Raw genomic sequence first — 17927 nt, 5'->3', positions numbered from 1 at the left:
ATGTTTATTATATTTTATAAGAATATATTTTCCTAAAATATATTCTTCTTTTAATAATATAAACATAATTTTATCAGAAAATGAGATAAATATTATAGCTACAATAGGTCACAGAATATAGCAGTCCAATAGGGGACAGCATAAAAATCAATGTACATGCACTTTAAATGAGGTGGTAGTAGTGGTTGAATGGAAGTTTAATGGCAAAAAGGCTGCCAGGCCATATGGTGCCTTTTCATATACAGTAAACCCCCGATATTCGCGGGGGTTTACCGAATACCGAAAACGCGAATACTGAGTTATGGCTCCCATAGTAATTAAGGGGTTCCGCTCCAAAGTATGAAACATATAAGAAAAACTAGTCTAAAATTTTGTCTATGTGTGTATTATATGTACCTTCATAATATGTACATAGTGAAATGCAAGCATATGGCATTGAAATGAAAATAAGAAACAATTTAATATTAAATGTAATATTTATTAGAAATTTCAAACAAATCTTTCAAACCAGCGCCTTTGCTAGCTAAAAAAACCTATCCCGCCAGTGCTATCACCAGTTTCGCTAAAGTGTTGATAAAGGAGTTTTGCCTTTTCACAAATGATGAGTGAATTTAACGGAATTTTATTTTGAGTTTTATTCTTTAGAGAAGGGGATACAAGAAGTTTCTCAAACTCTAACAAAGAGTTAAATAACTTTGTAATACTGAGAGGAAAGTGTAAAAGAAATTGAAGTTAAACATAAGAAAGGCACATGGGGTGGATGGAATTGGATGGAATCTATCCAATTATATTAAGGGAGACAGCAGAAGTAATAAGCAAACCATGAGCCATAATAATGAGAGCGCTGTTGTATTCAGGGGAGTTCCCTGTGGACTGGAAATGTGCAAATGTATCCCCATTTCACAGAGGGGGGGGGGGGATCAAAGGGTGACATGAGTAATTCCAGACACACTAATTTAACTTCTGTTCAAGGAAAATAATGGGGTCTTGGGTAAAAAAAGTAATGCAGAAACATCACAACAAGGCTATGATTATACTTCAGACACAGCATGGTCTATTAAGGTGAAATCTAGTATAACCATTTTGATTCAATATTACCATGTGATCACAAAAGAACTGAATGCAAAAAATTATTTTGATATCATATACACTTTGATTTCAGGAAAGCTTTTGATACGGTTGTACAAAAAAGACTGCTATATAAACTGGAGCAGTGTGGCACTAAGAGCAAGTTGCTGTTATGGATAAAGGGATGGATGAGTGGAAGAAAACAAGAGAGTAGTAATCAATGGACATTGGTCTTTGTGGACTAACATTATTAGTGGAGTCACAGAGGGTTCAGTGTTGGACCATTGTTATTTTCTATATTTATCAATGATATTGATGAAAGCATATCAGGCTTAATGTCTAAGTCTGCCGATGATACAAAGGATGGTGGGGTGGTCAATGATGGGAATGACGGTATGCCAATGCAACCGGATCTAAAAAATTAAGGCAGATGGGCTAAGAAGTGACAACTGAAGTTTAACATTGCAAAATGCAAAGTACTGCATATGGGTAGCAGTAACCCCAGAGGAAGGCACCAACTGAGTTCTCTAAATGAACTCTCATGAAGTTCTCTGAGCAATGCAGACTAGCTGCCAGAACAGATCATGCAGTTTTGTCAATGATATACAGGAATTTTGCTAGCAAGGATAAGGACATGATTATCCCATTGTATAAGGCATCAGGCCACATCTTGAATACTGCATACACATCCGTAGGCCTCATTTTAGGAAAGATGTAGAACTGCTGGAATGAGTAAAGAGAAGGGCAATGAGACTGGTGAGGGGGAACAAAGGCAAGAAAGGCAAATTGCAGCATTTGGAGATTAGGGTCTGCGAGGTGATCTGATTAAGGTGGATTGAGCATGCTCAATACTGATGGGATTCTTCCTCGTGTGGAAGTTTACTTTTAGCCAGTGGATGGTTGATTGCTGGAACAAACTTCCATCCATTGTTGTGGAAGTGGATAGCTTAAATAAATTGCTATTGGTGGGAATGAAAGGTGAAATAGGAGGCGTCATGATTTTACTATTTATTTATTTTTATTTATTTATTTTTTTGTTCTGATGCTATATTAGCTTGCTTTCTTTCATCATTTGCCAATACTAATGCCAAGGCTATTTTGTGGGGGTACTTAACTCTGCAATGGTACAGGGGGGGGGGGGAATCACCAAATTACATTATTATGGCTTTCAGAATCCAGCATCCACTCACCTGTGTGGGTGGATGCTAAATCACAACAATGCAAGATCTCACATTGCTCATACTGCCGTCAAGTACTCAGCCAGCAATAATGTTAATGGCAGACACATTGGATTAAGTGCATTTCATCAAATTAGAACTTTGAAAAGGCTCATCAAAATATGAATGATTAATAAAGGTATTTTGTGGAAAAAAATAAATAAATAACCATTCCTTATTAGACAGCTCTCGTACATCTCAAAGCTTCTTCAAACTTCAAATCAAAATGGTTTTACTAAATTAAACTCAAATATTTTAAAAATATATATGTAGTCTAAAATAACTAGGTCTCACCTTTGAACCACTGAAAAGAAGACAGGGATCTGCAGGAGGTACATCAAGAGTGACAACAATATCCAAATGCCCTTTCAGTAGTTGACAACTGAAACTATCTAATTCGAAAATTTTAATGTAAGGGCTGTTTGTTGCTACGGCTAAATGGCTTTCTTCTCTGCATAATAGTTTTACATCTATAATGTCATCATTAAATCCCACAAACTGTAAAGACATATCACAAATAAAATTAGACCAATCATGAATAAAACAAACTTAAATAAAAGCATGCACATTTTTCAAAAACTGAAATACAGTATTATTATTTCTTTCTTCTCCTAATTGGTTTTTACACACCAGGGGGGTCTGTGTGTGTGTGTTGGGGGGATTGTTATATGTGGTTATTATTTTGCTCGAGGAACTCTCTATCTATCCTACAGGAGTTCAGGATCATGGTTTTCAGGAGTTCCATGTAACTTTTCTCTGGAAGCCATATTGATGCCAGGCACTTATGGAGGCTGTTTTCAGGTGGTTGACACTGATTGATATGGTCATTGCTTGATCCACACCACATTTCTTTGACATCCTGTCTTAGGTCTGTGTGCTTCCTATCATTTCCTTGTAAATTTTCTGGAGGTTGCTTGTGTTGGGCACCGGTATGTCAGACAGGTAAGTAGCCACTTCTTTTTTGTCAATTAGAGTTATGATAGGTGAAATAGGACCAGGGTATGTCTGCCAGGACAAAAGTTGATGAAGTTGTAGAGCAGATATCATCTTTTAAGAGCATAAAAGGTGATATTGTTGTACATGTTGGTACTAATGACATTAAATGTAGGAGACCTGCAGATTTACTAAGCGAGTACAGGTCAATGCTGAAAAAAGATCGAGAGTTAGAGTTAAATTTTAAAGCGTCTGCAATCCTGCCCAGACACGATAGGAGGGAGTATATGATGAGAGCCTTGTCAATCAATTCGGCCCTTAAGAGATTTTGCAGGACTCGTGGGCTAAAGTTTTTCTCATTGTGGTCGGTTCTTATTAACAGGAGAAATTGCTTCTACAAGGATGGAATATACTTAAATAGAAGGGGTGCAGGAATATTTGCTGATGCTATCAAAGCAATGTTAGGTGGGTCGGAAAACTGCTAGCTTGGGGGGGGGGGGATTCACAGACTAATAGATTAACAGTAGCCAAAGGTGGAGGTGGAAATGATTCTTTCACTGCTTCTATCGGAATAAGCAGCAGCCCAGAAAGCCAGTTGTAGGGGATTTCAGAAACTGCTTAGGGGGGGGTCATAAAACAAGTAAATACATGGGCTGTGTTAAGAGTAACTAAGAGTAAGAACAGGTGCATGTATACTTGCATGTAAACAAATGCTAGGAGTATAGCAAATTAATTTGATGAACTTGAAGTGCTAGTTAAGACATCCAAGGCGGATATTGTTCGGATGTCAGAGACATGGTGCTGCTCAGATATTAGGGTGCAGAATTAGAATTTGGGGAGGAGCTATGCTGTTAGTTAAGAAAAACAAAATCTAAGGAAGTGCATCCAGTTGACAAGGATGGAGATTGCAATGTTGAGCCGGTTTGGTGTGACATAAGAACTGGGAAAGCAAAAATGAGACTAGAAGTTTGTTATAGGCCTAATGACTGTGATCAGTTCAATGAACAATTATACAGAGAAATAGAGCAGGGCAGTAAATCAGAGTGTCTTAATTATAATGGGGGATTATAACTTCCCTGATGTAGAAAATTATGGGTTGGTCATTTGTACACTAGCAAGGCTTTTGTGGATTTATTGGATGATTGTTTTCTACAGCAGCATGTTAGAGAGGCAACAAGAGGGAGTAACACTCTTGATCTGATTATCAGCAGTGATTATTCATTTCCTATCATTAAGAATTTACAGATAAAGGAACAACTAGGTGACAGTGATCACAGTGTACTGATGTGGAATTTACTTAAAGATGTAACTACCAGCAGTGGTAAAAGAAAGGGTTTTTGTTTTCATAAAGGCAACCATGTGGTCTCAGAGATTTTTAGGTCTGTACAGAGGGACCAACTGATGATGTTCCAAAGAGCAAATTCTAAATGGGAAACATTCAAGTAAGTAATTTTGGAAGATACTAAGATTTTTGTTCCAACTAAGAAATTCTGCTCTACGTTCAGGCCCAATGGATGTCAGATGAACTAATGACACTCGTGGCAGAGAAGAAAAATGCATGGGATGCACATAAATTGTCAGGCGACACAAAGCCTATGGTAGATACAAGCTAGTCTGTAATCAAGTCAAAATGGAATTTAGGGAAGTGAAGGCAGATTATGAAAAATCTTTGGCAAAAGATGCAGACTTCACTTATATAAACTCTAAAAGGAAGGGGATGAATCAGATTGGTCCCCTTGATATCAGGGGTTTGACTGTAGATGATCATTCTCAGATAGCTGCCAAACGAAATGAGTATTTTGCATCTACATTCACACGTGGAGTTTTCAAGGAGGAGAGGGCTAGATGTTTATCAAACTCTAACAGGGAGTTAAATCATCTTGTAATAACTGAGAGCAAAGTGGAGAAGAAATTGTTGGAATTTAAACGTAAGAAAGGCACCTGGGGTAGATAGGATCAATCCAGTCAAATAAATCCTTAGCCATATTTATGAGAGCATCCCTGGACTCGGGGAAAGTCCCCACAGACCAGAGATTTTCAAATGTATCCAATTCACAAGGGGGGGGGGGAAATCAAAGGGTGACACAAGTAATTACAGACCTGTTAATTTGACTTCTGTTCTAGAGAAAATAATGGAATCACTGATTAAAGAAACATTGCAGGATCATCTGGACAAGACAACAGTAATAATTCAGACACAGCATGAGTTTCTAAAGGGGAAGGTCTTGTCTCACCAATTTGATTGGATACTATGATGTGGTCACAAAGGAACTGGATGCAAAAAATGATTTTGATATCATATACTTGAATTTTAGGAAAGCTTTTGATAGTGTTGCACATGGAGGACTACTGTACAAATTGGACAGTATGGCATTAAGGGCAAGTTGCTACAATGGATAAAAGGAAGGTTGAATGGTAGAAGACAGAGTGGTGATCAATGTGTACTGCTTTACATTGACTAATGTTATTAGTGGTGTCCCTCAGGGTTCGGTGTTGGATCCATTGTTGTTTTTTTATATTTATCGGTGATTAAGGTATATCAAGCTTAATGTCAAAGTTTGCAGCTGATAGAAAGGTTCACAGGGTTGTTAATAAAAGTAATGATAGTATGCTGCTGGAACAGCATATGGAAAAGTTGGGTAGATGGACTGAGAAGTGGCAACTGAAGTTTAACATTAACAAATGCAAAGTACTGCATATGGGTAGCTGTAACCCCAGAGAAATGTATCAACTGGATGGTTGATACATTTCAGGGTAATGGAGAATGAAAGAAACCTGGGGGTAATTATGCAGTCAGATATGAAGTTTTCTGAGCAGTGCCGACAAGTTGCTAGGTCATGGGGTCTTGTCAATGATATACAAGAATTTTGGAAGTAGGGATAAGGAGGTGATTATCCCCTTGTATAGGGCAATGGTTAGGCCACACCTTGAGTACTGCAACAGTTCTGGAAGTCTCATTTTAGTAAGGATGTAGAGTTGCTAGAACGAGTACAGAGAAGGGCAACAAAACTGGTGAAGGGAACAAAGGGGTGCTCTTATGAAGAAAGGCTAAAGTTCTGAAAATTGCAGCTTCTGAAACTAGGCACCTGCGAGGCAATCTGATTGAGGTGTATAAGGCCTTGAACGGATTGAGCAGGCTCAGTGCTGATGGGATTCTTCCTCTTACTCAGATTGCAAACCTGAGGGGACATATATTCAAACTGAGAAAAGACAGTTGTTGTAAAAAAGATGTGCAAAATTTTGCCTTTAGCCAGCATGTAGTTGATTGCTGAAACAAACTTCCATCTGTTGTTGTGGAAGTTTATAGCTTAAATAAATTCAAGGCAGAACTAGACAACCATTTGGAATGAATGGGTGGCAGTGAAATGGGAATGTTTTTTTTTTTATTTTTGCTCAAGCTGTATAAGCTTGCTTTCTTGCATCATGTGCCTCTACTAATGCTAATGTGTGGTCTGTTGTGGGGATCGTCTAGTCCATTATTATGGCACAGTCCAAGTATAATTTGTGAGTAGGGATATCTAGTTGATGTATTCTCCTGATGTATTATCCTGGCCACCTAGTCACTTCTGTCAGTGTACTCCATCTGGCTGATAACCCTGCACCTTGCAATGATGTGCTGGATTGTTTCTGGTGCCAGGTGGCATTGATGATATGCATAATCTGTTATTCCAGGGTTTTATTATTATTACTTTTATATTGTCTTCCATTTTATTGGAAATAAAGATTGTATTCTATTTGAATAAATATATACAGGGTATCCACAAACCTCCTTTATAAAAGAATAACACTATTGAATAGGACACATGATATGAACTTGACATAAACTTGTAACCTTTCCACAGCTGACTGCAGCATAACCACAAAACTAATCATGGTCTTTTGAGAACTGAAAAGCTGTCGCAAAATTCCATTGACCTTTCTCCTTTGAAGAAGCTGGCTTCCAGGCTTCATGTATCTGGACATGTTACACAATATCGTTATGAACAACTATAGTTGACAATTAAAGCAACTTGATTTTCAACAAGATGGAACCCCCACCACATTACCTGAAAGAATATACCTGAACACAGCATCTCCTGGGAAGTAGATTGGAAGAAGAGGGCCAATTTCATGATCCCTAAACAGATTACTTTCGATTTTACTTTCAAGGGGTTTGAAAAAAGATCAAATATATGCTCCATCTATGCCAAGAAACCAATATGAAAATTAAACAGTGCATTTGTGAAGCAATCAACCACATTCACAACCTCTAATTAAAACTTGAAAATATCCTCTATCACCAGGACATGGTTTCGGATTTGTATCGTGTACTCTATTCAGGTAATAATGTTTTAGTTTTGTAAAGAACATTTCTGTACCCTATATATATATATTGATGAATTGTTTTTATTGTTATTATTGTCCTCTCGTAACTTATTACACAAAAAACTGAAAACAACTATAATTGTTAATTTATTAAATAACCAAACATAATAATAATAATAATACAAGAAACCCAGCGAAATATAGGCCAATCACCTGCCTCCCAACAATGTACAAGACCCTGACCAGCTGCATAACCAGGAAAATATCAGCCCACTTGGAGAGCCAGAACATAATGGCCGAACAGCAGAAAGGATGTAAGCAGCTGAGCAAAGGATGCAAGGAGCAATTAACCATAGATGCCGCGGTTATGGAGCAAGCCTACAAGAAGCGCCGCAACATCGATTACCGCAAGGCCTTTGACTCCTTGCCTCATAGCTGGCTAATAGAGGCACTGAAGATCTACAAAGTCAATCTGATAGTGACAAACTTACTAGGCAAAATGATGGTGAAATGGAGTACCACAATTAAGGTGGGAAATGTCACAACCAGGCCAATCCCCATCAGGAGAGGAATCTTTCAGGGAGATGCCCTGAGCCCATTGTGGTTCTGTCTAGCACTTAACCCGCTATCTATCATGCTCAACGGCAGCAAGTATGGATATAACCTCAAAGAAGGAAGGAAAAACCTGCACACCCTCACCCACCTGATGTACAGGGATGACATCAAGATCTACATGGGAACTGAGAAACACCTTCAGCAACTGCTCCATATCACCCAAGAATTCAGCAATGATATTAGGATGGAATTTGGTCTAGACAAGTGCAAGACCTATGGATTGCATCAGGGAAAATTAGTTAACCAAAACTACCAGCTGCAGAGTGGTAAATAGATCGAAGCCATGGCAGAGGGAGAGGCCTACAAATACTTGGGGATGATGCAGACTCAGCAGTAACAGCACAAGGAAATTAAGACCTGCCTGACCGAAAAATACCATCAGAGATGGTATTTTTCGGTCAGGCAGAGAACACAGTTAAAGCCATAAACACCGAGCTGGAGGATATCATGAGGAGGAAAAGGACAATGATGACCAAGAGCCACCAACACCACCCGAAATCTGCCATGGAGAGACTGACAATTGCCCGGGAAGGAGGAGGAGGCCTGATAGAGCAATAGAAAACAGCGATAGTTAACCTGAAGGATTACTTCCAGAAACACACACAGCAGCACTCCACCAGGCCATAAGGAAGATAGAGAAGCAGTATACCCCACTGAATCTAAGGTGAGGAATCCCCCCCCAACCAGGAAATACAAACGAAGATAAAAAGATGGACAGAGAAGACATTCCATGGCAGACACTACAATGATCTCCGTCAAGATCACATAGATAAAATTGCTTCCAATGCATGGCTCACGAGCAGGATACTCTTCCCCAAGACTGAAGGATTCATACTCACCATTAAAGACCAGGTAATCAACACCAGGAAATATAGAAAACACATTGCCACGGGGCCTGGAGTGTTCGATGACATGTCGACGATGCCATCTGACCTCCGAAACGATCCAACACATCACTGCGGGATGCAAGGTGACCACCCAGACTGAATACACTCATAGAGAGAACCAGGTAGCCAGGATAATACATCAGAAGCTAGCAAGGAAATACCAGTTGGTCGAAGAAAGTGTACCATACTACAAGTACGAACCTCAGTCAGTACTAGAGACCCCAATCCACAAGCTATACTGGGTCTGTGCCATAATAACGGATAGGACAATCCCCCACAACAGACAGGACATAACCCTTGTGGACAAGAAAGAAAAGACTACCTATCTGATTGACATAGCAGTACCCAACACTGGCAACCTGCAGAAAACCCCATGGGGAAAAAAAATCAGGAAGTATGCAAACTTAAGACAGGAAATCAGAGAGATGTGGCATATACAACAAGTAACGACCATCCCGATCATTGTATCAACCACGGGTATGGTGCCAAAGACCCTACATAACAGCCTAGCAGCAATAGGTCTCCCAGCGAATACCTACAAGGATCTCCAGAAAGTAGCAATCTTGAACACCTGTAGGATAGTCAGAGGGTTCCTCTACCAACAGTAACACCCGACATAACAACAACCACCCTGTATACTTGGTAGCAATACCCGTCACGAGGTGGAACTCCCAATCAGGGAGAAATAATAATAATAATAAAAACAAAAATAATAGTAAGAAATTGTGTATCATTCACAAAAACTTGTAGTTATAATACCAAAATACATGCAATAAACATTCATATCTGAAAAAAAGATACAAAATGAAATATATCATAACTTTAGCTTCAAAAATTAAGACAAATTATAACGTAGAAAATTCAAAACACTAGATGTAAAAACTAGAATTATGCAAAATCTGGACATTTTTTAAGATTGCTGAAAAATGTATATGCCGCATATTTTGGAATTAAATTAGGTGACAAAGATCGGCCACTCCATAAAGTGTGCTGTATATACGTGGATGGCTTGTGATCATGGAAATAGAATAAAAGAAGTTACAATATTACCATTTTTATAGTGAGGAGGGAAACTCAGGATCATAATAATGACTGCTACCTTTGTTCCATAAACATAACATGAAGAAGAAGCAGAGCATTTCACCCCAATGTTTCTACAGCTATAATGCCAGTATACTGTGGATCTGAACAACAGGTACCAGTTGTTCTTTAACATATGCCATCAGACCCGAATCTAACATTTGTAATCTAAAGGATGATATAAACAATTGTGAAAAAAGAAATTTACAACTCTGTAACAGCTGTTTATACAAAGTGAACTCAATACTGAAGATTATAACAGTAGGTAAACTATAATACAGAAAGTTAGCATTGCACATGCATACTGACAGCCAGCTGCAGACCATGGCGAGAATTATTAGCCTGATCTATTAATTCAACACTGGAATAGGGATTATAGTTGAAATACTGCTCACACGAGCAATGCTTATAGACGGTCGAGCTGTCAAAATCAGCACGGCGAATAGCCCAATCATGTTCATTAATAGGATTGCCCAATCAGCATTCACTTTCACTGACACAACACACCACACAATTAAGGGAAGTAATCCAATATACATTTGCAGTAAGCAAGAGTGGAATAGCCAGTTTAACCATGGATAAAACTGTTTGCAATTTCCTACCAGAAAGCTGCACACAACCAATACAGTATCAGCGCAGTACCCTGGTAACACTTGCAGACACGCTCGGATAATGGGGAATGTTGGTAGTGGCAACTAGACATGTTAATCAGGGCAATGGTACCCTGATTAACATGACAAATAGACTCACTGTCAACTCTCTGAAGTCTGTGCCAGAACATGTTGGGTAACCAAGATAAGTCAGTCATGATTCTGCTAAACTCAGCCTCCCTTTCTACAGGGTCACTATAGTGTGATGGTGATCAATTAAATAATGTTCTCGCTATACTGTATAAATGCCCTGGGGCATGTACAGATTTAGTTTGTATATTGACTCCCTGCTCATAAATTTTCTATAAACTTATACTGCAAAATTAGAACCACTACGGCAAACCAAAACATCTAAAAACCGTAGGGCACCATTCATCTCTATTTCCATGGAGAATGTAATAAGTGCCGACAAAAAATTAATATAGTGGAGCAGCAGTTCCCCTGATTCCTTAGGTATACCAGCAAAAACATCACTGATATATCTCCACCAGAGTCTAACAGGAATGGGTAAATTCACAAAGCTCTTTTATATTACTGTACGTAAACATTTGGAGTCAATAGTGAACCAGTTAGTTTATTCGTGTTTTGTGGATAAGGAAATTAGTAAATCAATGGTGGAGGCATCAAACAATTGGTTGCCAACTCCCCAGATAGTAAAAGTGGCATGTGATGTAAGAAAGCAAGCTTATGTACCATCAGCCAAAAAAAAAAAAAAAAAAATTTCGCAACCATTCCCTCTAAATGTTTGTCCAGTTCCTCCTTGAATTTATTTAAGCTATCAACTTTCACAACGACAGATGGAAGTTTTTTCCAGCAATTAACCACCCGCTGGCTAAAGCCAAATTTCTGCACATCTATTCTACAACTGTCTTTCCTCAATTTGAATTTATGCCCCCTTAGGTTCGTGACCTGAGCAAGTGGAATCCCATCAAAATTCAGCACGCTCAACCCATTCAAGGCCTTATACGCCTCAATCAGATCGCCTTGCAGGTGCCTAGTCTCCTGACACTATAATTTACTTACTCTCTCTCTCTCAGTAAGAGGATCAATTCATTCCCCTCACCAATTTTGTTGCCCTTCTATATACATGCTCAAGCAAATCTACATCCTTTCTAACATGAGGCCTCCAGACCTGTATGCAGTACTCAAGGTGTGGCCTGACCATTGCCTTATACAAAGGGATAATCACCTCCTCTTCCCTGCTAACAAAATTCCTGTATATCATTCACAAAACCCCAAGACCTGCCCTGGCAGCCTGTCTGCATTGCTCAGAAAACTTCATATCTGCCTGCACAATTACCCCCAGGTCTTTTTCATTTTCTACCACCCTAAGTGTAGTACCATGCAGTTGGTACGTTCCTCCGGGGTTACTTCTACCCATAGGCAGTACTTTGCATTTGTCAATGTTAAACTACAATTGCCACTTCTCAGTCCATCTGCCCTAGATCCTGTTGCAGTAGCACACTGCCATTACCGTCATTAACAACCCTGCCAACCTTTGTATCACCTCCTAATTTTGACACTAAGCCTGATATACCTTCATCAATATCACTGATAAATATACAAAACAGTGGGCCCAATAACGAACTCTGTGAAAATCCACTAATAATATTAGTCCACAAAGAGAGCAGCATCCATTGATTACCCACCCTCTGTCTTCTCCCACTCAACCACCCTTTTATCCATTGTAGCAACTTACCCTTAATACCATTCTGCTCCAATTTGCAGTATTCTTCCATGCGCAACAGTGTCAAAAGCTTTGCTAAAATCCAAGTGCAGTAAACTCCTGTTATTCGAGGTTTCGCGTATTCGCGGCCGCTGATTTAATACAAAATGAAACCTTAAAAAATATGAATTTTAAAGCGCCGTGAACATTTTCCGCCATAAAAAAAACCTGGGCGTGGCTAAAATTATCTTTCCCGGTCAAAACAGCGTCCAGTGGGTGGGTGGAGAGGGGTGACAAAATCGTGAGCGTGGATATTTCTCGCTAATCCTGTTCAGTATGTGTTATGCGCTTGTCATGGAAGATTTCGTCGTTTGCTTTTAATTTATATGCTTATAAATTGAATAAATTAATCAATTTATAAATTGATAGGCTTACAAAATTGATAAATATACCATTTTGCAGTGTTTGATTGGTAGTTGTTGGCGCATCGGCTTCTGGGGCCATATTGCACATCCCAAGGTTTTTGCAGTACTTTGATCCAAGCCCGAGGCGGGAATCGAACCCGCGACCTTTGGGTTGCCGGGCAGGTACTTTACCCACTCGGCTAGCCCGGCCGGCCCCGTTTTGCAGTGTAAAACAGACTTTTTCGAGTGTGTTAACGAAAGAAAGTGACTTTATTGTGGACAAGTTCTTTCTAACATGTACAAAAACATGGCTACGAATAACAAGGGAAATGTAAAAAGATCAAAGGTGATGACATTAGCGAATAAAATTGACTTATTAGACAAAATTTCTAATGCTGAAAGTGTCTCTTCAGTGGCAAAACATTATAAAATCAATAAGTCAACTGCACGATCAATCAAAAAATCGGAAGAAAAAAATCCGCCGTAGTGTCCATGAAAACACGCTAATTGCTTCAAAAATTTGCTCTGTAACTCGTGATGTTAAATTAGAAAAAATGGAAAAGGCTTTAAATCTGTGGATAGAAGACCGAACTCAAAATAAAATTCCATTAAGTTCACTCATCATTTGTAAAAAGGCAAAACTCATTTATCAACACTTTAGCGAAACTGGTGATAGCACTGGCGGGATAAGTTTTTTAGCTAGGAAAGGCGCTGGTTTGAAAGATATGTTTGAAATTTCTAATAAATATTACATTTAATATTAAATTGTTTCTTATTTTCATTTCGATGCCATATGCTTGCATTTCACTATGTACTGTCTATGTACATAGTCATATTATATAGTATGAATCAGAGCTGTAATACTCAATATGTTCTACGTTGATAATAATATTAGTAAATTAATAAGAGGAGTAAACCTCAATATAGTACGTGGAACACTTCCGTATGATACCCTCCAGAAATTAAAACCGAAAAAACGAAAAAATCAACAACTTACCGGTACATTAAAGTAAAATATAAATAATTAAATAATCAATTTAACACAATACAAAATCAATTCAAAACAATTAAAATTCAAATTAACGCAATTAAAAGAATCTAACGAAAATATTCAAAACGATTTTCCTTCCTGAAGCTGACAATGCTTTTCGACCGACTGTCGTGATCATAGGAATGAAAATTACCGAATCAGGCTAAACCTGCAACTTAAATAGTGATTATATGTCTTCGTGCATGCGCGTAAAGGTCCACGCATCGGAGATCAAATATGGCCGCCGAACATTAACAGAATTCTCGTGTAATTTAATTTCAACGGTTTCTGCAATTAATAGTCGCGTATAATTACGTTGAACGTTAAGCATTTTGGCCTCGTTAAATAAAAAAGTATGTTTTTCGTTAATGGCATGAAAGGCTAATTCTGACGCTGCTGAACGAGAAGCACGAACTGAGGCTTCGTGTTGATTTACACGAATATTAAGAGAAAACCGCGTCGAACCCTGGTAAGACGAGTCGCAATCACCACAAGAAATGTTGTATACTATATCATTAATTTGTGTTGCGAACGCGGAAAGAACCGAGCGATTGTTCAGTATAGTGTGTAACTTCCGTATAGGCCTAGCTATAATTTTAAATTCGGTATCTTTAAAGAATCTGTTAAGCTGTTTGTGCCACTGTTCAACATATGGGACAGAAATAAAGTATTTTTTGATATTACTATTGTTGATTGGTGTAGTATTTTTTATCGTATCCTTAGCTTGTACCCTAATTCGATTTATTGTGTTAATGGGATAACCCCTGTTCAAGAATCTGCTAGTTAATATTTGTATTTCTGAGTCCAAAGCAGAATCCGTCGTTGAATATTTATAGGCATTTAGAAATTGATTAAAGATAATCAATCTTTTGTAGGTGAACGGGTGATAGCTATTATAATGTAGAACCATACCGGTGTTTGTGGGTTTTCGATAGATGCTAAATTGTATTTTGTTCGAGTCCCGGGTAAGCGTGAAATTTAGAAAGTTTAATGACTTAGTATCCGTATCTTCCCTTTCCAATGTAAATTTGAGTCTAGAATGAATATTATTAAACGAATGTAAAATGTCTTGGATAGTACTACTATCAGTAATAACTAGAACATCGTCTAAATACCTCCCATAGTATGTGATACGGGGACGAAAAGGTGTCAAATGTATCTGCTCAATCGTTGAGAGATAGATCTCTGACATTAAGCCACTCAGGCTCAAACCCATTGGTAATCCAAAAATTTGTTTATACACCTTGTCTCGAAAGGTGATGTAGTTAGCCTCAACTAATAGTTTAATTAAGTGAAAAATTTCCTTAATGGTCAGCTTCGTATAATTAATCGGTGTCGAGTTTTTATTTAACATATCCCAAATAATATCTAATGTGTATTCAACGTTTACATTCGTATATAATGAGGTAACATCTAATGAGAATAAATTGTCATTGTCGCCGAGTCTACAGTCTTTAAGATTATTAAATAATGTATCGTAATTCTTAATCCCAAATTGTATAACCTGTCTAAAAGGTTTTATAATATTATATACATGTGTGGCTAAGGCTGAAAATGCCGAGTTCCTGTAGGAAACAATGGGTCGAATCGGAAATCCAGGCTTGTGTAATTTTACCTGACCAAAAAGTGCAGGAATATTGTATGTTCTGGACTTTAATTCCTTCAACTGAACCATAGTAATGTAGTCGTTTTTACGATATGTGGTTAACGTTTTATTGTATTGATTTACCAAATTGGTAAACAGTGCCGGGTCCACTTCACGATAAGTGGAGGTATCAGACACAACTGAATCTAACTTATTAATATAATCATGTTTATCTAGTATTACCACTGTATCTCCTTTATCTGCCCTCTGTATAATAATGTCCTTATTTTCTCGAAGTTCTCGTAAAGCTGAACTGTCGTGTGTATTCAATTTAGGAAGTCGCGTTTCTTTTATGTTATTCACTACTTGGTTAACTTGTTGAATAAATACATCTTTTTGTGGAACACTACGAAGTCCAAATTCAATATCAATTACGCATTGTTTTTTTGGCAGCTTTCGAGGTGGTAAATTATAATTTAATCCTTTGGATAAAAGTGAAATCTGGTCCTGCGATAGTGTACACAAGGAAAGATTTGTAACCTGTTGATATGTCGGTTCGTTGGATACTGGGTGAGGGGGTGTTCGTGAACTAGCCGACATATTCTGTGGTAGTGCGTTGTGTGTCTGTGGGGGGGGATGTCACCCAACTCGTGTGAACTTGGTCGCAAGCTCGCGATAATGTGTTAGAATTCGCATGAACGTGTCTTGAACTATTCGATAATGCTTGCAACTTATTAACGTGTCTGTTTTTTATTTCTGAGGCTTGTGCTTCCCATCGCAAATCTATGGAGGTCTTCAATACAGACCAATCGTTCGGATGTAGATAATTTTTTAATTTATCGCGAAGCTTCCTAACCTGGGAAAGGTATTTTTGTTTATCCGAATATCGAGATTTTAAGGCAAGCTTAACAATATTACGTGATGTCGCCAGTGATAGTTGTTTTATGCCTGAAATTTTTTGATTTAAATTCACCCTGGCAAACTTCGGAACGATGTTGTTTTGAAGGCAATATTTTAGGAAAGAAATATGGTAACTTTGGGCCGAGTACCTTAGTGTAGATTTAATGTAATTTTGTACCAAGCCATTCAAAAAATCTCCCATAGTCGACAGTCGGTCGAAAAGCATTGTCAGCTTCAGGAAGGAAAATCGTTTTGAATATTTTCGTTAGATTCTTTTAATTGCGTTAATTTGAATTTTAATTGTTTTGAATTGATTTTGTATTGTGTTAAATTGATTATTTAATTATTTATATTTTACTTTAATGTACCGGTAAGTTGTCGATTTTTTCGTTTTTTCCGTTTTAATTTCTGGAGGGTATCATACGGAAGTGTTCCACGTACTATATTGAGGTTTACTCCTCTTATTAATTTACTAATATTATTATCAACGTAGAACATATTGAGTATTACAGCTCTGATTCATACTATCTAATTAATTTTCAAACTCTTATTGACTATTTCATTCACTTCCTGTCTCTCCAGTAGTATACAATCGATACACACAATTATGGGAGATTTTTTGAATGGCTTGGTACAAAATTTTCCTTCCTCATGTGTGAATGTAGATGCAAAATACTCATTCAGTTTGTTTGCTATCTGAGCAGGATCATTAACAGTCGAGCCATCAATATCAAGTGGACAAATCTGATTCATCCCCTTCCTTTTAGAGTTTATATAAGTAAAGAAATCCTTGTTGTTTTTCTTAGCATCCTTTGCCAAAAATTTCTCGTAATCTCCCTTCGCTTGCCTAATCTCCTTTGTGACTTGATTACAGACTAGCTTATATCTGCCATAGGCTTCTGTGTCGCCTGAGAATTTATATGCATCCCATGCATTTTTCTTCTCTGCCACGAGACTCATTAGTTCATTTGACAACCATTTAGGCATTGAACAATATTTCTTAATAGATATGAAACATCTAGTAGCTTCTACGATAAATTTTTTCAATGCTGCCCACTTAGAATTAGCTGTTGGTAACTTCAACACTTGGTTCCACTGTACAGAATTTAAAAACTGTCTGAGACCACTGTAGTCACCTTTACGGAAGCAAAAACCCTTTCCTTTACCCCTGATGGTAATTATATCTTTAAGTAAATCCCACATCAGAACACTGTGATCCCTGCCACTATTTGCAGATAAAGGAACCTAGTGGTTCCTTTATCTGCAAATTCTTAATACATGAATGCACTGCTGATAACCAAATCAAGAGTATTATCCTCTCTGGTTGCCTCTCAAACATGCTGCTGCTGCAGAAAACAATCATCCAATAGATTTTATGGCTTACTGAAAAAAAAACCTTAAATTTGGCATAACGTTATTCTCAATTTTTACCTGCTGTGGCTCCCCGTGATATGAACTCCCAAATGTGTTGCGGGCTTGTTATCTCCTCTTGTTGGCAATGCAGACTATGTTGTCAATAGTGATGTGAATTTTTTTGAGGCTTATCAGGGATTTTAGTATTTTGGAGGGTGAGGTCATTGTTTCCTT

General features: G+C 38.0%; 1 protein-coding gene across 4 annotated transcripts in view; it reads right to left on the bottom strand.

Annotated features, from left to right (window-relative positions):
* The window catches only part of LOC150075057 (transducin beta-like protein 3), a 472089-nt gene that overhangs the window by 256579 nt on the left and 197583 nt on the right, over positions 1-17927 (bottom strand). For all 4 annotated transcript variants that reach the window (XM_090388931.1, XM_090388932.1, XM_090388933.1 and 1 more), the window contains exon 10: positions 2580-2783. In XM_090388931.1, coding sequence (XP_090245057.1) covers positions 2580-2783 — 204 coding nt within the window. The remainder of the gene's footprint in view (positions 1-2579; positions 2784-17927) is intronic.

The sequence above is a fragment of the Mastigoproctus giganteus genome, chromosome 14 (genome assembly GCF_048544385.1).
Source record: "Mastigoproctus giganteus isolate SK-2022 chromosome 14, ASM4854438v1, whole genome shotgun sequence".
Classification (NCBI taxonomy): domain Eukaryota; kingdom Metazoa; phylum Arthropoda; class Arachnida; order Uropygi; family Thelyphonidae; genus Mastigoproctus; species Mastigoproctus giganteus.
This window is presented reverse-complemented; position numbering and strand designations above follow the sequence as displayed.